This window comes from Anguilla anguilla, chromosome 8 (genome assembly GCF_013347855.1).
Source record: "Anguilla anguilla isolate fAngAng1 chromosome 8, fAngAng1.pri, whole genome shotgun sequence".
In the NCBI taxonomy this organism is placed as follows: domain Eukaryota; kingdom Metazoa; phylum Chordata; class Actinopteri; order Anguilliformes; family Anguillidae; genus Anguilla; species Anguilla anguilla.
This window is the reverse complement of record NC_049208.1, coordinates 54,710,461-54,730,124: the sequence shown is the minus strand read 5'-3', so window position 1 is coordinate 54,730,124 and position 19,664 is coordinate 54,710,461. Positions and strand designations below refer to the sequence as shown.

The window sequence follows — 19,664 nt, the reverse complement described above, 5'->3', positions numbered from 1 at the left end:
CAGAGCACATTGTGATATTTTAAGTATAATTATGGACTTAATATGCGTAAACAATCGGTCATAGAAAGGCCGTTGCATATAGCATACTGAGTTCGGAGCGCTTGTGTCACATTTTCACAGTCTAAATATAGGCCTATAAATGCAAGGGTTTTATTATTAACCTCGGAATGTCATTCATATTCGAGAGCAGTTCATAAACTAGGATTTGCGTCCTAAAATTAAAGCAGAAGAAAGAAACCTTAAAATAAAACAAATTCACAAAAGTCAGCATTGGTGGCCACAGAAAAAACAGAACAAACAAAAGTTAAATCTATTGGAAGGGTGTTTATCAAAAGTGCCCACATTTCATATTTTTCGCGTAGACCGACAGACCGATAATAAAACGGAGTTTCTTTAAACACACAGGTCACTGCCGCGACGCAGAAATCATACGTGTTCCGGTTGCAGCACGGGAGGGACACTTTATCCAAAGTGTAACAGGTTTCGTTTCATTTCAAACTGACACAAAAGTTCGTTTTAAGTTCGTTCCAGCGCGCGATGCGGCACGATGGAGTCAGGCCGTTGTCATTAGCCTATATCTTGTACGGGCCTACAGGGAAAGAAACGAATTCAACTTCGCTTCCAACAACAACGGTGTCACGCAATTTGTATTTGGATTACACTGGGATGTGTAGAAATCAATGCCAAAGGTTAATCAACTGGTACGGTCCCACACGCAGTAGGCTATATCTTTGATATGTGTCCTAGTGTATAAAGGCTGACATGGGTTAAACGTTATACCCGTAAATCGTGTCTAATTTAAAGTTCACAATTGCATCTTTGCTACGGGAAATAATAAGACCCATGATATTTACTTTCGTCACGTCGCGAGTGCCGAAGAAACTCAATTCACCGACAGCTGCCCCCATGGTCCTTTTTCCACAAAACTACACTGAAAATAAGAGGCCCAAAATATTTTATCCAGCCTAACTGTGATATAAATATTATTAATAATAATATGTTCATTATTCGCGGTTTTTCATTATGAGTCACATAGAGCAAACAGGTGCAAGCACTCGGGTCTGGTCCAGATGAACAATGAGTACGCGGACTCCGAGATGCTGTCCCGTGTATAGCGTGTAATGGCCGACTGCTTCCGCTAGGTGTCTACCGATTACAAATCTGCTCCTCGGGAGCGAGCTCATTCTCCGAGCCTTCACGGCGTCCGACTGCGCGTGTGGCGAAGTCCTGAGCGACGTATGGGCTATGTCTTTGCGACTGGCAGGTCACACTTCCTGTCCGGGCGCCAAGATCAGTGCGGTTGATGCACAGACTTAAAAGGAAGACGATGGGAAGGAGGCACGCGGACCAGCAGCAGTGCTCACCACGCGGGATCCGTCACAGACACTATTACGTAATCATATTACTTTGCATTAGAGACTGTCCTGCCAGTGCGTATACCCTATAGGTCTACACTTTAACATGGCATTTACAACACCGTTTAACCGCGTGCAAAGATAAGATTTACGTTGTTTTGTAACAACAACAACAAAAACAAACAAAAAAAAAAGAGTTCACTGCGCGCGCATCATGTTCAAGTTCAAGTTGGAATGGTAAACTCCACAGAGGCGCGCGCGCACAGGGCTCTGATTACATCAAACCTTTGATCCGCCCACACAGCAGAAACGACTACAAGCCTTCAGCAAACAGCGGTCTGGTTCCTCTGTTTGCACTTCTGCGCACTAAAATCTAAAACAGGCGCCAGGATTGTGGGCCGTACTGCCGATAAACGGGGTGGGTCAAAGCCTTCCATTATCTCCTGCTCAGCAATTGCATTACAAGGCAAATACATGTCAAGAAAAAGCTTGTAGACATGTAGGCTACAGGGTAACAAAGTCGGCACATTTTATAACAGTTTTGAAGCTTCTATCATGTCCGCATATATCACAATTTGAAACAAAATACCAGGACTGGGGGGCGTCATGTCGGTTGATACTGTCAGCAAACAGATCTTGTCAGCTCATTTTGTGAGTGAGTCACGAGATGGCTTCTGCACCGAAAGAGTTTCGGTCTCGCGAGCAAAGGAGGCGCCTGTGGACCGGGGAATAGACGTCCCCATCGTTTGCTAAGCAAACACTATAGCTTGCAGGTAATGTTTGATAACAAAAAAGGTATACCCCCTCCATTTTAGCGAGATGAACAGGATCGCTTTGAGGGGGCGGGAGTAGCTATAACAGATGGGCAGTCCTTCATTCTTATTTTATGTAAGATCCTTTCATTTACAAAATCTTAATTAAGCCCAACGGCCATATCATGTTTGTGGGGGAAACAATATATTCATCAAATAAGCATGTTCAATAGGATATAGGATATTAGATATTCAACAGGCCTTCATGTTTCAATTGGCATTCAAAGTACAAGCCAAAAAAAAAAAACGAAACTAAGTCTGGAAACAATACTGTAACACAATGTCTATGCTTCTAAAACAAGACGACAATCAGTAATGGATAAATGAAAGCAGCTTCTTTTTTTTGGATAATTTCTTTTTTTGCACAATAATTATATGACTAAAACAAAATGACCCTTTACCATTCAACGTAGGCCTAATTAAAAAAAAAAAAGTTTAATGACAACACAAGACTGATTTTGGACACTAAAACATATTGAACTGGTTGATTTTATAAAACAAATATGGCTGAGTTGGCAGGGCAAACCGTTTTGGACGAGTGGGAAATAAATGCACATACAACTTGTAACAAAGCCACGTACGGGGTAACCTATTTTCAGTAATAGCAATTAGTCTCGGGACATTTAAACTTCTCACGCGCAACGAAACACAAACCTGCTCTCTTCCATTAGCGCACTTGGGTAACATGCGTAAGCGCATGGGTGGGCACTGTCAGCCCCTGATCGAAGACAGATAATAAGCACATATAAGATGAGGTATTAAAGAGAGTTCAATGTATAATTTATTTAATTTGGCATAACAGGACATTCACCATATAGAACTTTGGTTTGAAAGTTGTCACTGAAAGATGTTGATGAGTATGTGTACAATTGTCCAGCGACTGACGCAAAGCCTTTATGTGTAATTCCACCAACCCGGAAACATGGAACGTTCTGTTTTTGCTGACCACGGGATGGGAGACCACTGTCGGGCTTCATTAGGTTGACAAAACAACCTAGTCCTCGTTTCAGTGACCATCGCAATAGTAAAGATGAGCACTTATTCCATAAAAGAGGGAACGGAAGTTTATTTTAATATGCTGCCAAATGTTATTATACATTTGTAAATGTATTTAAATCTAAATAAGTATTCACAAACTGGTGATCCACTATGTTCAACGTCTGTTTTACGCTCCCATCTCATTTCCGCGACATCGATTCACACATAAACTGACTGCAATTACTCCTCCAAACCTTAGGTGGCAGTGTAACAGGAAACAGCAATGCTCTCTCAATTACACTGCTCATCTCAAATGAATTATAGACCGGTACTATTTTCAGAGGGTGATATTTAACACATAATGGAAGAAAGGGTGGAAAGATCAGCTCAGTCACCTCTGACCTTTTTCAGGTGATTTCTGAAAGTGAAGCGTGCCCAGGCCAAATGCCCAGCTCATAGCCTGAATTTAATTCAGCAGTTGAATCAACTTTAATGAATCGAGATCTTTGTGAGGAAGACGTCTGCTCTCAGCAGGGGATCAACGTTTGATCCTGTTGCTTCTCTTTTTTATGAGAAGCCTTTACAGAGAGCAGCCCTGGCTCCATTTAATTAACGCAGCTCTGCCTCGTGCTCTGGGGTTTCCCACCTCGCTGCGCAGGGGCTGACCCAATCGCACAGGAGACGCCATTCTACAGAGTCGGCTCGAGGACACAGAGATTCCTTTTGAGAACATTACGAAATTAAGCTAAATGTCGACGCGCAGCCTGCCAGAGAATGCACAAACAGGATGACATCACCTGACTGACGGGCGAGGCCTCGGAGTGCTCGCATCTGCTGAATAACGGCCGTCGGCCATGTTGACGAGGCCTGGAAGAGCTTTGAATTAATGAAGCACTACCTGTCAAGATGAACTCCAAGCTGAAGCAAGCTGACAGGCCATTGCCCCGGGTGTAACTATGATACCAAACAGGAATTCTACAATACAGGTCAGTGTTGGGAGCATTAAAAACAAACTTTCATAATCACAATGTGGCACAAATTTACTCCCGGTCCTGGCCTATGACCTGGGTGAGCAGATATGACCTCTTCCATTACCAGAAAATACACAGTGTTTACACTCAAAAACCATACAAGGATTACTAATCACTAACTATCAAAGCAACACAACCAGCCATAACTTCGTTCACGTATCATGATATATTAATATTTCTTTGGAGATACTACTACATCAATCATGTCAATCAAGATAACCCGTCAAAATTGCGGCCACCCACAAATCCGTCCGTTTACAATGGAATGCTGCCGGCACCCGATTGGCTAGATTGGTCTCGGCCCAACGCTTTTCAAACCGAAGCAACATGGCAGCCCAGTTCATAAGCTCTCTCATATTCCACCTTCACGGTCTACTAAAATATGTTTCTGAAAATATGTGAGGGGATTTGAGCTGCAACACCTCGTGTTACGGTTTGATCTGTGTTTCATGAGCCTACGATGTACAAAACATTTGCATATACAAATTTATGCAAATAAGATGGACACACCTACTCCACCCACCCCAGGACACATTTTTCAGAACTGTGTAGAAGCCCTAGCCAGGCTGAAACAGTGAGTGCAATTACTCTTTCAGTGTAAGTGCATATTGAGCAGCAGCACCTTGGATCCAAAGGGAGTTTTAACCTTTTTAGGTTAACATTTTAACACTTACATGTAACAATCACTGCTGGTAACTGACAGCAATGGGAGTTCTAGAACACACTGACTTGGAATTTTGAAGAGACATTCTGAATAACCTGGCCATCAATGGGTTAAATGTCACAAACTTGCGGCTCAAAATAGGCAAAAGGGTGAGTGGGTGTGGCTAAACGGGCAGCCAATTAAAAAGCAGATTTAACCCTTAAAGGTGTGAGGTCACAAATATGTGATCAGAATGTTCATAAATGAACATAAATGAACATTCTAATGCTGATGTGGCAATCACTGCTGGTACTTGAAGAAATGGAGTTCTAGAACACTGACTTAAATTTTTGAGCAAAAAAAACTTTTTCCCAAAAAACCTACTCTTCATATGGGCAAAGTGTCCCCAGGTGACACCAATATCAGAAATAAGGACCACAGAATCAAGATCAAATGAACAGAGACCATGTCACAGCACCTGTTCAGCAAATTGGTTTAAGTGCCCTTTGAAATGGATCGGTAGTTATATTCAGAAATTCTCACAGTAGACACATGGACGATGATCACTTCCATCATGAGAGTACCAACAGCAGAAACCTCATGGGCTTGTGTGTAGGGATCAGATCAGGTGAGGATGGCTCATTCAGATTGGTCGGGTTACGTCACATGGGCAGATGCACAGCTTGTGTGAGATTCAGAGTCACAAACGCTCGTAAGGATCGGAAACCAGCTGAGATCTCCCACACTAATCAGACACTGCACTGTACTACAGACATCAGCCGTACTGAGTACAACAGGCCAAACAAGCCGTCCACTCAGGCACACCATTACATTACATTACAGGCATTTAGCAGACGCTCTTATCCAGAGCGACTTACACAACCTTTACACAGCATTTACACCGCATTTATACAGCTGGATACTGAAGCAATGCAGGTTAGTACCATTCTCAAGGGTACAACGGCAGGAATCGCTGCGGGAATCGAACCTGTGTCCTTTAGGTTACGAGACCAGCTGCTTACCCCTCACTCAGGCAAGCCATTTCCACTGAGGGGAGAATTAAAAACAGAACAGGGCCCAGTTCCAGAGTGTCCCGATGCATGGGACAGACAGGGATCCTGCAGGGCCCAGTTCCAGAGTGTCCTGATGCATGGGACAGACAGGGATCCTGCAGGGCCCAGTACCAGAGTGTCCCGGTGCATGGGACAGACAGGGATCCTGCAGGGCCCACTTCCAGAGTGTCCCGATGCCCTGTTCCAGAGCCCAGGCCAGTCTGACAGGCGCTGTGCAGCACATTTAGACATGGAGAAGCTGCCTTTGGGTTTTCACCGAACCTTTACCCCATGTGTCCCACACAAGGGAGCACCAGCGTGTACATGGAAGTTTCACTTTGATAAGAGCAAGCATAACCTGCATACTTCACCCCAAAGACACGCGCGTGCTCAGACAGGCATCACCCTATGCGGCCAACCTGCTTTGCCATCACAACATAACTGTGTCCTTTAAAAAATATATATATATATAATGGGGAATGGGGATATCCATGTCAAACCACAGGGGAGTAGTTCTTCCTGTGTAAGAATAGATAGACAAAAATAAAGAACAGCGTATTAGTTTCTCGTTTTAGAAACCATGATTCACTTCCAAGCATTTCAGCGTTGTAAGGGGAGTCACACGCACAATCGCGCAATATTCTAACGCTTAGTGAGTTCTTCTTTCTGAATGCAAAATGTAAAATTATATACGCAGTATAGTTAAACTTATATTATAATCAGGAATATCATTTTACTGGCAATGTGTCATGAACATGACAGAGGTTGCAATACATTTATAAAAAAAATGTTTTTATTCAAATCCGTGTCAACATAACCTATAAACAACTGACCAATAAGCAACTGCTATTTTCATATACTTAATCCTGAGCAGACCTTGTGTAACTAGCAGCAGTCAACTGAAAGACCGTTACCCGTAGAGACGGAAGGCCCACGCGCGCTTCTTACCTGGAGCCACAGTGTTTTCTGAAAATGGCACAAAGTAAAATTTTCCGGCGAAGAGCCACTTAAGCCTGTCTCCTCCCTGAGTTTTAATTAGCTAAATTAGCCGCCGTTTTTATGACGCCATTGCAAGACTAAAGAGCTACTTGTCAAATAGGAGGGACCACTTTTTATTGCCATTACAAAGACGGACTGTGGGAAAAGTTAAAAGTATGTTTACGGAGGCGGGCAGTCTGCAAGGAGATGAATTGTGTAATAAGCAAACTAATAGCGGCGTGTTTATTGTTGAATAGGAGCAAGGCGTGCAGTATGTAGGCTTCTTAAAAGAAATGGCATACAATCCGGGGACTGTGAGAGCGAGCGGCATTCCTCTTACGTGCGTTACACTCGCGAAGACTGTGTCATTTCCTCTTGCCAACAGGTGAGGGCGCACGAGGACAGCAATTTTCCAGCGAGAGGCAAGAAACGTCACTCGAATACACTGTGTGTGTGTGTGTGTGTGTGTGTGAGGGGGGGGGGGGGGTCGATGACGTCACCGTCCAGCACGGCGCCCCGTGAAAGCGGCAGGAAAGGAGTATCATAAACAACCGGCCTAACGGACGCTGAAGCATAAGACAAGTGACCTCGCATCTCCTTATCTTCTTATCTTGCAGACGAAAAGCAGATGAAACATAAAAAGGAGTAGACTGCATTATTATTATTATTATTACTATTATTATTATTCTAACAATAATAATGACGACCAGTTTCACCTATTTCAATGTCTTTATTTGTGCCAGATAGTCCAGATACAATTTCATCAGCGTTAATTGCTTCGGTTAGTTAATCTTCCATGGTGTTGAGTACAGATGAAATTAAGTCTCATTTCTCTTTGCGATAACTGGTAAGATGAGGATCCAGGACTAATTTAGAGCGGAAGGTTTCAACAGAACGGAGAGCAAATAGAGGGTATATAGCTGCTCTGCGTCCCTCCTGACTGTTTGCCAGGTCGCCACGTAAATAGTTATCCACGGGTCTGAAACGCAAGATAATAATATAATAATAATAATAATAATAATAATAATAATAATAATAAATTAATTACGTTTAGTACAAAGAATAGCATAATGTATCATAAACTCTGTAGCTGACATGAAACGTTTAAACTGAAGCTGCCACAAAATGAACATGATTGGCAGTGTCTTTTTTATTATTAGTTTCACTCTGGGCTAAACGATCTGTTCTCATCAGCTGGCTGGGCATGTTCGTTCTGCTCAGTAGAAAAACATCAAAGACACGCGGACAGCCTCTGCCCCAAGAACACCGAACACCGGATGTAACCAAGCACGCGCAATTATCATCCGCCGCCACCAGAGCGCCCGCGAGATAATTCGGTGTGAAAACGGGGTATTTTGAGAAATCTATGATGCTCTGACCTTATTTTAAACACAGTTTCCAACAGCCCGTAACGTAATATTTTTTCCAAATATGAAAACTCGTTATCCATTTAATAGTTTCCCTTCTGATGTTTAAATAATTATTTTTAAACTTTAGTCTAATTAAATGTATTTTTCATATTTTATGTTTGCCTTCCAAAGCTGAACTCTTCCCTAAAAATTGATTTAGCTGTAAATTAATATGTTAATGTACACGAATGATAAATTTTCCACCATTATATTATGATAACTTTGTTATAATAATTGGAGCTCTGCTGATAATCGTATAATATATAATGATCTTGGTTAATATACATACATACGTATTTAGTGCCCTCGTCAGTGACGTATAACAGCTGTTCAGATTAGACATACATAGAAAACATCTTAAATTTGGACAGTGGGTACACTGAGCAACCCACAGACCAGAAAAAACGTTGTGCTTTTTAATTTAATGTATGTCTTGGTTAAAAATGCATAGGCTGCAAATACATTTTTAGATTTTACGTTTTCTAAAATACAGATTAGTTCATTCCTTTGTTGTTTTTCCCCTATTCTTGTCTAGATCAGTTAGGAATTTTTAACAATTAAAATTAAAATACCTCAAAACCCTCCTAGCTATTGTTCTTCCTCTTGCAAGGCCTTGTAAAATAAATTAATAAATCAAATAAAAAAATCAATCTGAACAAATTTGCTGTAAATTCACTGTTCATATAAAACATGACAAGCCCGAGTAGCTCTTTCACGTTGCACGTCCAATCCCGTTTTATCGGTATAGCGGGGACGACCGAACACACGCGCTAAGTTAACTGGCAGGTTCTCGCTCTAACCTAATGCATTGTCTATATAACGCGTTTCATACTGCAGTGAAGATCTGATACAATTTCCCAACGGTACAATTATGATCGTGTCATCTAATTCTCTCAACATAAAGTGCATGCGCAAACTGGATACTGGATACATTTACGGTCACACAAGCATACTCATCATTTTAAACATGCGTATAGGCTAACTCATAAACCGCAATAGATAAGGTATAGGCTACATACATACACGCGCACTCTCATACATATCTGTGAACCCTCAATTACGCGCCTGGCAGTTGTAGTTTAAGCCTTTAATGCGTTTGTACAGTAATAAAAAAGGAAGGCAATGAAGAGGAATTCAAAATTACCACCGGTCTTACTGCTGGATACCTGTTTCATGGTAACACTGAATGTTGAAAGTATTAATCAAGAATTAAACTGGGAATTAATTGAGTCATCCAAGAGATAAGAATGACATTTTTTCCCTTCTGACACGCTGTTTCGTATTGGCCAGGCTGTTGGTTAGACTTCTACAAATCTAATTAAATGTCAAATACCCTGTTATTGTGACTTCTGCCCACGAAGACTTGACCTTTACCCGCTTTACTTGACACCACTTTGGAGAGAAAGAGAGAGAGAGAGAGAGACAGAGCGCGAGGGGGTGGCGATGACCGCGAGCTAGACGAGAGCTATAATGTTGCACATTTATAGCCAATAGCCAGGCACGAGATGGACAATCCGTTAAAAAGGTTCAGGGATTTTAACGCGCGGAACCATCGAATAAATGTGCTGATCCGTGAGGAACACGTAATACATTCGCAAGTGGTGATAAAAAAAACTATCTTTGAGAAGTCTCGATTTATAACCACTTTAGATTTTTTTTTTTGGGGGGGGGGCATATCGTACCGTTAATATTTTTTAATTCTAGTCTGTCTCACAATACGGCAGATTTTACTACACATATAGAAAGTGAAGTGTAATTCTCAGTGTTTGTTTTGTTAGTATGCTGTCGGAGTAGACCGCAGACCAGTCGCTCAGAGCCGCCTTATTCCCCATTCGCCGGCGACGTCGATAGAGATGACAACCGAATTACAAAGACTTATCTCTCAATAGTCCATCGACTATACAAAGACTCGGCTCATCTCCACCAGAGGCGAGAAGCAAAGCAAACACTACTCCTGACCGACCGGCAGCCTTTCACCTACAGATTCAAATGCGCGTCCTCCACAGTCACACAGACTAATTAGCCTGCATTTAATACAAGCACATGTCCTACGGATCACTGAGAGATATGGCTCAAAAAACTATCCGTTAAGTTGTTTATTTGGATTTGGTACCCACACTATTTGTAGGCCTAATATAAAAGTCCCGTTACCGGCTGAAATCAATATTGGGTTATTCACATTCCATTAAACGGAAAACGAGAACTCAATAAATATGGTAAATGGTACGTAATGCATTGCGCTCTGAAGTAAGTTGCCAGCGCAGGATTTTCAACATGCAACAGCACTGGAAATGTTAATTGGACTTCAATGTCTGGGGCCGCTATTAGTTCACATCTTAAACCGAAAACAGACAGAGCCCACAATAAAGTTCCAATCCGCGTAGATACAGCGGTTGAGTGAACAGAGCTAATTAATCAACCACAAATACAACAGAATTGTTGGCCGTTATACATTCACAATTTCTTCAGTTATTGCGATAATAATCCATTGACTTTACAAAACGGGCACCTAGTACTTTAGCTCGAAATACTTTAATAGGCTACGTGGTTATTTTGGTATATCAATGCGTATGACCGTGTATCTTTTAGTGATATCGTCGTCAGCTTTGCCTCCTAATTTCCTCACACACTTCGTGTGGAGGTTATTTTACGGCCTCAAGCCCCCCTCGTCTTAGCGACGTAGTTGCTGTTTTCTGTTTATGTGCTCTGAATCGATGAGTGGCGTCACCGGGGGTACTATTATGACGACTGCCCTATTAAGAATGACAGCTCGAGAGAAGAGGGCAACGGTGATCCCTCCCAGAGCTCGCGCTGCACACTGGAGCGCTCCCACAGCAGGGTCAGCACGTCGCCTCTCGCGCTCCGCTTCGTCGTGCGCTCCCGCTGAAAACTGCTCGCCCTTTCCCGCACTTGGCGCTCGCTCCGCGTCCATAATGGAAAACAGGAAGGAGATGGTGATGTTCATAGAGGGAGGTCAACTTGGCACGCTGGTTGGCAAGATAGGCGCCAATTTGTCAGAAGCAGTCGGGAGCCCTGTTCAGGAACCGCAGGAGAAGATGATCCACAAAAACTGCGGGAGCCCCAGGTCGGCGCCTCTATCACGAGACAGAGCGGACGGGGAGGTGGAGGACGCGCGCAGCGGCGCCTGCAGCAATATAAGCCCGGGCGGCGTTCCCTCGGCTGCGGGGAGAGCTCGGTCAGAACTCCGCAACAAAGAGCACAGCAGCTCCGACACGGAGTCCGATTTCTACGAAGAAATTGATGTCAGCTGCACGCCAGAAAGCATGGAGTACCCCAACGGAAAGGGTGAGGTGGACATGTTACCCCGGATTTTACATTTACTGTCGTATCTTCCGAATCGCTCTGTTCTGACGTGTTTCAGTAATGAATGAATGGATTAAAACTTATCACAATCACGGCATTTGTACGCTCCCGTCTAAGACAAGGCAAGACATCCATTATAAAACCTGACGATAGTGTCAGATCGTATCATCTTTGATTCATCGGGATTCAATGATATTTAACACACGGACTCTTCTACTGTAGCCTACGGTATTTACTATAAATATATTTAGTTACGCAAAGAATAAGTTAACAAAATTACAGCAGTCTGATGCACCAAATAGACAACCTTGCGTAGTAAGACATCATTTTTGTGCGCATATATGTGCGATATATATATATATATATTCCGAACACACAGCTGAAGGAGACAATCTAGTGCTTTTAGAATGGGCATCGTGTTGTGCTGCAGGTAGCAATAACACCTTTACCACCGCTTTTAATTACTGTGTGACTTCTACACGCGGCGTCCCGGCGCCAGCTCGGAAGTACCCCGCGCGCCTGAGACAAAGCTGCACGACGGCATTTTAAGGAAAAAGATTAACATTTTCTTGCTATTTGAACCATTTCGTTTTGCTACGTATTACAAGGTTTAATCTATGACGAAACGAACATGCCAGTAAGTTCTAATGTTTCTGCAACTGAATGACACTGAAAATATTGCTCACCTATCAACAATTAAAATTAATTACTACATTTCATATATATATATATAAATATATATACAAGTAAATAACTAATATTTATAACATACACACACATTTAAAAAAAAAAAGGATTACTATTTACTTTTTAAAAAATCAGTAGAGTATCATTTGGTTGTTCGTAATTTTTCGAACATAAATAATTTTACTTAATTTAAACACACATACTGACAGTATTCATCGTTTTAATAAGGCAAACACGTCACCATTATTCACGCAATTTTTGTATGCATTTCGAAAGATGTCAGCATATCTTTCTTTTGTCAGTTATGTAAATGCAAGGTCATTTTAAAAAAATGAAACAAGTGCACAATTAAAAGCACATTTCACAGTATCCTTCTGAAAAGCGCGCCTTGAATTATTCAATTTATTAAGTACTTATATATCACACATAAAATATAATTTCAAATAAATAAATGTCTATATGTAGCCTCTTTTCCCCCTCAATAATTTTACTTTAAAGAGGGAACATTGATTCGTTGTCGTACGCGTATTATTATTATTGTAATTATTATTTTGTATTAATATTAATATTATTGTGTTAAATATTATTGTTATAATGATTCCAGGTCGCTCTGGGGATTCTCCCGGCCACGGTAATGACTGCGGGGGGGACTCGGGAAAAATGAGCGCGGCTCAGGGCTCGCTCTCCTACGGTGCGGACCAGATGCGCCGGTACCGGACGGCCTTCACGCGGGAGCAGATAGCCCGCCTGGAGAAGGAATTCTACCGGGAGAATTACGTCTCCAGACCCAGGAGATGCGAGCTGGCGGCCGCTCTAAATTTACCAGAAACAACAATCAAGGTTGGTGAGAGCCGTCACCTCCGACAGCTCACTCAGATGTACCAAATAATTTACTTTTGATGTGCAATGTTCTCTGAAACAACCCAACATATATAACCTGCACTCGGGATCTAATCCGATCATTACGATACAGTTTATTTAAGTTCGCGCTTAATACATTTCCCACTGTTCTTATGAAGCAGGGATTTTCCCTGAGAAAATGTGGCCTATTATCTTGATTTTCATGATTTATTGACGAAAATGGCCTCTGTACAGGAGCAGCACGAGAGAAAAAAATGCTATTGATTATTATCACACAGCTGACAAGGGCCGCCATCCCACACAAACACGGCTTTAAAGCACAGTGTGCATATAATGTGTGTGTCTATAATATGTGTGTGTGCGTGCGTGTGTGTGTGGTGTTGGAGTGTATGTGAGCATAATGTGTGTATAATATATCTGTGATGTGTTGTAGATGTGTGTGTAATATATATGTGGTGTTTTGTAGGTGTGTGTATAATATGTGTGTGGTGTTTTGTAGGTGTGTAATATATTTGTGTATGTATAATATATATGTATGTATGTTTTGTAGGTGTGTGTATATAGTATGTGTGTGTGTATAATATATGTGTGTATGGTATTTTGTAGGTATGTATAGTATGTGTATAATATATAATGTGTATGTATTTTGTAGGCATATGTAAATAGTATGTATGTAATATATTTATGTATTTTGTAGATGTGTAATATATATGTGTGTGTGTGTGTGTGTGGTATTTTGTAGGTGTGTGTATAGTATATATGTGTAATATGCGTGTGTATTTTGTAGGTGTGTGTGTGTAATAGGCCTATATGTGTGTGTGTAATATACATGTATGTATTTTGTAGGTGTGTATGGTATATGTGTGTGTAATATGTGTGTGTATATTGCATGTAATTTATAATGTGTATGTATTTTGTAGGTGTGTATAGCATATATGTGTGTGTATGTGTGTGTGTGTGTGTGTGTGTGTAATATACATGTATGTATTTTGTAGGTGTGTATAGCATATATGTGTGTGTATGTGTGTGTGTGTGTGTGTGTGTGTGTGTAATATACATGTATGTATTTTGTAGGTGTGTGTGTATAGTATGTGTGTGTAATATGTGTGTGTATATTGCATGTAATATATAATGTGTATGTATTTTGTAGGTGTAATGTGTGTAATATATAATGTGTGTGTATTTTGTAGGTGTGATATATGTGTGTAATATATAATGTGTGTGTATTTTGTAGGTGTAATATATGTGTGTAATATATAATGTGTGTGTATTTTGTAGGTGTGATATATGTGTGTAATATATAATGTGTGTGTATTTTGTAGGTGTGATATATGTGTGTAATATATAATGTGTGTGTATTTTGTAGGTGTGTATAGTATATGTGTGTAATATATAATGTGTGTGTATTTTGTAGGTGTGATATATGTGTGTAATATATAATGTGTGTGTATTTTGTAGGTGTGATATATGTGTGTAATATATAATGTGTGTGTATTTTGTAGGTGTGGTTCCAGAACAGGCGGATGAAGGACAAGCGGCAGCGGCTGGCGATGACGTGGCCCCACCCCGCAGACCCCGCCTTCTACACCTACATGATGAGCCACGCGGCGGCCGCGGCGGCAGGGGGGGGGAACCTGCCCTACCCCTTCCCCTCCCACCTGCCCCTGCCCTACTACTCCCACCTGGGCATGGGGGGCAGCACCGCCTCGCCCGCCCCCTTCAGCGGGCCCCTCCGGCCCCTCGACACCTTCCGGGTGCTGTCCCACCCCTACCCCCGTCCCGAGCTGCTCTGCGCCTTCCGGCACCCCTCCCTGTACCCGGGGCACGGCCTGGCGGCCGGGGGGGCGCCCTGCTCCTGCCTGGCCTGCCACGGGGCGGGGCAGCCCAACGGCCTGCCCCACAGACCGCCCGCCTCGGACTTCGGAGGCCCCGCCTCCAGCAGGACTGAGGCCTTCCTGACCTTCAGCCCCGCCGTGCTGAGCAAGCCCTCCCCTGTCACCTTGGACCAGAGAGAGGAAGTACCTTTAACCAGATAAAAGGGGCTGCTGTGGCCCCCGGGGCAGCCAGGACGGGGCACCCAGGACGGGGCAGCCAGGACCGCGCATCGCGCTGTGCCCGCACTGCTCAAACGGGACTCGGTTACACGCATGAGGGAGGCGCTGAAACGGAACGAGCGCGAAATACAGCGGGAACTGCGCGAGACGGACACCTGCCAGAGCGCAGGACTGGAGCCGGGACTCGAAATTCTCCGGTTCTATAAGCTAATGCGGCACCTGCCAGCGGATAATAATATTTATAGATCTACGAAGACGAAAACAGAATTCGCAGTGAACTGTAGAGATTTCGCTAAAATCGTCCTGGCTAAAAAAACAAATGAAAAAAAAAACATTGGAGGAAAAGCAAAATTTAGCCCAAATCTTGAAGCTATAATCTTTTACCGATCGGACTGGACTGAAAAGAGCGGGCAGACGTTTATCGACGTGATGGATGATGTTAACGCTTTATCATTATTTGTAGTTTCTTCACATGTCCAAATTGGCCTAGATATATTGTTAGTTACATTAAAATGATGTTTTTCTTCTGTCTTTTTAACAAGGGAATTTGTTAACAGACTGAGGAAGCTCATTATTTCTCCTCCAAAGCCCCTGTCCCGGTACACGCGGCTGAAATGTGCAGATGCTGGTAAAATTAGCGAGTGATGTATATGTAAGGAGGAATTTTGAATGTTGAATTAATGATAATACTGTGCGCGTGGAGACTTCCTGCCAAACGGTAACAAGGCGCCATGGGAACGGATTAGCTGACGGGAGCGCGAGATCTATTGGACAATCACACGCAGCAAATTGGGGCAAACGCGAGCTGCCTGTCTTCTCGCGCCTTCGGCAGAACAGGCCCAAAAACTCCCCTTCACCGCCTACTGTTTATGAGGAAAACTAATAATGATGGATGACTTAAGCCTTATATTTATTATTAAAAATAAGAAAAAAAAGGATTTCTTTTGAAGTCCTTCATTTCCTTATCTTTTGCTTTCTTCAAAAGTGCTTTGTTCCATTTGAAAATTCGTTAATTATGAGAAAACTGCATTTTCCATCTTCGGCAAACCGTTGCAAAACTCACAGGAGACAGAAACTATTTAGTGCATCTTAGATCAATGTTTACTGAACTTCACCTTGTGGAATTGTTCAAATCTGTTAACATTTTGCAATAAACAACATTTTAAATAATAAAAACCGCACATCTATTGTTTTCAGATGTATGAATCAAAATATAACCAGGGGTGGTGCAGATATTTTCCCCGTAAAAAATGCGGCCATAATATTCACTCCCTTAAATATTAAAGATGCTGTTGCTATGCAAAAACGGCATAAATATAAGAACTGTGGACACACTAACATAAATGCTGCAGTAAAATTCACGCACGTTGATTTATTTAATTTTAAACAACATGAGTTGATAATTCGATCATTAAAAAAAAAACCGAGCCAGTGTTACCTTTTCACTGTGGCGCTAATTTGTAAAAACATGCCAAGCTGTCTCTCGCAACGTACCCGCCCCTTCGGCCTTGCGGCCCAGTTTTATTCAGGTGTTTCACGCATGGCCAGTTGCGGGAGGGTGCTCTTCAGCTCGAGATAACAGACGCATCAAAACGGGCTTAAGTGGTGTCAGCCCTTGACTCGATCCCCCCCCCACCCCCACCCCCACCCCCCCTATTAAAACGCTGCGGTGCCGCACGGCTCTCTGATCTGAGCACGAGATTGTTTGTGACAGTTAAGTGGTCCCCCGGCAGCGGTAATACAAGCCATATTTTCTCTGTTACCAGTTAATAGATAGAGCAAAATTAGATGTCTCGCGCAGATATTGGAATGTAAAAGATCGATGATGCATCGCGCTCACCAATCAACGCACGTTAATTGGCTGAATTTTCTGGGTAATTGAGCTGCTCTCTCTATAAATTGAAGCTTTCTGGAAATAACAGGGGTGGATTCATGAAGCTATTTCAGCGGCGGTCCGTTAAACTGCTCCCCAAAACTCTCAGACGTTACAAGACATAGTCATGGTGCTGAATGAGGAGAAAGCCAAGTCAAACAGAGTTCCTTTTTTTTCGTTTGCAACCTCTCAATTTTTCTTTTAGTGAACTATCCGATCATGGAACAAACGTTTAGGCCTTGTTACAGACGAATCCCTAGGAGGAAAACCTCAACTTACATCGTCACATATTAGTATTACACGCTCACATGCCTACCAAAATTATATTTTTAAATACAAAATTATTCCAACTGAATCTAAAATGTTGCTCTCTGGAGGCTAAGTCGGACAGATTGGTAGATGCAGATATTAGCTGTATAATTATCTTTCATTCGTTAATTTCGTTTTTCCGTCTCATGATCATGTGTTACTGGGGTAAAGACTCATCCCAACTGGCCCTCGAGACCCCGGAACACCCGCGCGCGCGTGATTGATCGCCTTATTAACTGGTGTTCTTGTAAGTGTGACCGCGCTGATTAAAATGCATGTGTTTGGAATAATGTTCCGTTTAAGCACGTGGGCTTTGATAAAGCTGGGCTCACGAGAGGCGCCTGTATTTCTGCCTCGTGTCACGAAGAAGCTGATGAAGAAAAAACATTTACAGAATGTCATCAGAAAGGGGTAGAAGGGGTTACGGGCGCGTATTGGGAAGATGCCTTTTTGGGAGGGGGTGGGGGTAGGGTCATAGGCTAATGGTCGAGCGGTATTTCAAAATATAAGGAATTGTTCTGGCTATATATATCCATGGATGGTGCTATGAGTTTTGGTATAAAAATATTCAAATTTACCGTTTTGCTTATTTTTCAGGTAGAATAATTCCTGTTTATCTAGTTTACGGTGTATTCGCCATCTTTGTTTTACAATGTACAATTTATCCAGCAGGCGACAGACCAATACCTTTCATTCACAGGGTACACTCTGTACCCAACAGGTACATACACTCTCAGAAATAAACGCACAATGGAGGTACATTTTTGTACTTTGAGGAACAAATTTCATAAATGCGCAGCCTATAAATACAATAATGTTCCATCTGGTTACTAATAAGTACCTTTAACAAGCGAAAAAGGTACAAATGAATTATGTATTGTCGACAATAGTGCGCAATTTTATGGACGAATAAGGTACCACCCCAGTTTAGGTACATTTGCGTGTAGGCTACCTTGAATATAGCACTAACGGCACATGGCAGGCACCCAAAGTGGGACATACCTTGGATTATGTACCTTGTTGGTAAAAGTACAACGCTGTTAAATATGCCTCAGGGGAGGAAGGCCGCCAGGCGCGCGCTCCGTCCCTTTTAGCGCAATACAAACGTGAATATTAGCAAGATTAGCAATCAGACAAGAGTCTGAATGAACAAACAATGGATGCCATTATGACGAATAAAAGTTTAATAAAAACCGGCAATTCGTATAACAAGAACGTGCTTTTAAGATTCGAATTTTGCAACTCCGTCGATTCTAGTCGTCGCCGTTACTCGTGACTCGTTCCAACGTCTAGATTTTATCGTGCTTTGAAAAGGGGGGTAGGCAACGACACAGACTAACATCACAGAGCGGCGCACCTGGGACGAGCACGAAAGGTGCATGTTCATTTTATGAGGTACAGATGGGTACCCCGGTTATAAGCCTTCCTATGCGTGTAGTCATATGCTATCCGCCCCCGCCCCCTCCCCCTCCTCCCGTCAGAAGCGCCAAACTCGTACATTTGTTAGCAGAAATTGCAGAAGATGTAACGCAGCACTAACTGGTCGACAGAAAATTCAGGGCATCCATGTGTGCCTGCAGTCTCCATCGCCCGCCGCGCGCTGTAACCCAGCAGATAAAGTCAGCGCGTGGCGTCTGCAGCCGTGGAATACGATGCGATATTACATCACGCACGCGGGCGCAATTACCTGGGGTTGTGTTAATTCATACTCGCGAAATTGGTTCATAACCGCAATTCCCTGTCTGGCAGAGAGCAAGTGACGGCGTGATTGGTTAGGGGCGTGTTCCGCAGCTGTTCGCGGGGCCCGTGGTTAATGCTGCGGTGTTTAAATTGTGTTACATTCTAATTTACAGCCCGTTTCGTTCAGGCAGGCCGGGAGGCGTGAATGGACCAATCAAAGCTTAATGATGATGAATGGGAAATTAATTCACATACAAGCGAGACAATTTAGGCCTTCATCTGTTTAAATAGCCGTCCAATATCGCTTGGAACTGGAGGTCGCATTCAATCAATCGGGCGTGGTGTGAAAGTCATAGTATGCGGCATCTTTATCAACATTATTTATAGTGCACAGGAGACGGCCCGGGCCCCTGAATGCCTCTATTGGAAAGTGTTTCTGACAAGCGGCACATCGGGATAAATATCTCCAAATGCACTTTCTTAAAGCAGAACCTCTAAGGTGAGCATTCACCACAGCGCGCGGCAGGCGCGGGACGCGCTTGAGGCCTGTTTGTCTCCATTTTCGGTTATTGACATTGACGTGGACCCGGGCTATTTCAAACCGAATAAAATAAATAA

General features: G+C 42.7%; 1 protein-coding gene across 1 annotated transcript; it reads left to right on the top strand.

The window, feature by feature from the left end:
- The first annotated feature begins 11,105 nt into the window (after positions 1–11,105).
- Positions 11,106–16,063, top strand: evx1 (even-skipped homeobox 1). The gene is made up of 3 exons (XM_035428604.1): positions 11,106–11,564; positions 12,874–13,109; positions 14,633–16,063. Exons 1-3 carry the CDS (start codon positions 11,192–11,194, stop codon positions 15,164–15,166), a joined length of 1,143 nt encoding a protein of 380 aa, XP_035284495.1. The 5' UTR covers positions 11,106–11,191; the 3' UTR covers positions 15,167–16,063.
- The last annotated feature ends 3,601 nt before the right edge of the window (positions 16,064–19,664 follow it).

Excerpts from the sequence above, each read along its gene's own strand:
- evx1 (XM_035428604.1), top strand. The coding sequence starts at position 11,192 with ATGGAAAACAGGAAGGAGATGGTGATGTTCATAGAGGGAGGTCAACTT. Across the intron at positions 11,565-12,873 it reads GGAGTACCCCAACGGAAAGG|GTCGCTCTGGGGATTCTCCC; the intron begins GTGAGGTGGACA and ends TAATGATTCCAG. Across the intron at positions 13,110-14,632 it reads TACCAGAAACAACAATCAAG|GTGTGGTTCCAGAACAGGCG; the intron begins GTTGGTGAGAGC and ends TGTATTTTGTAG.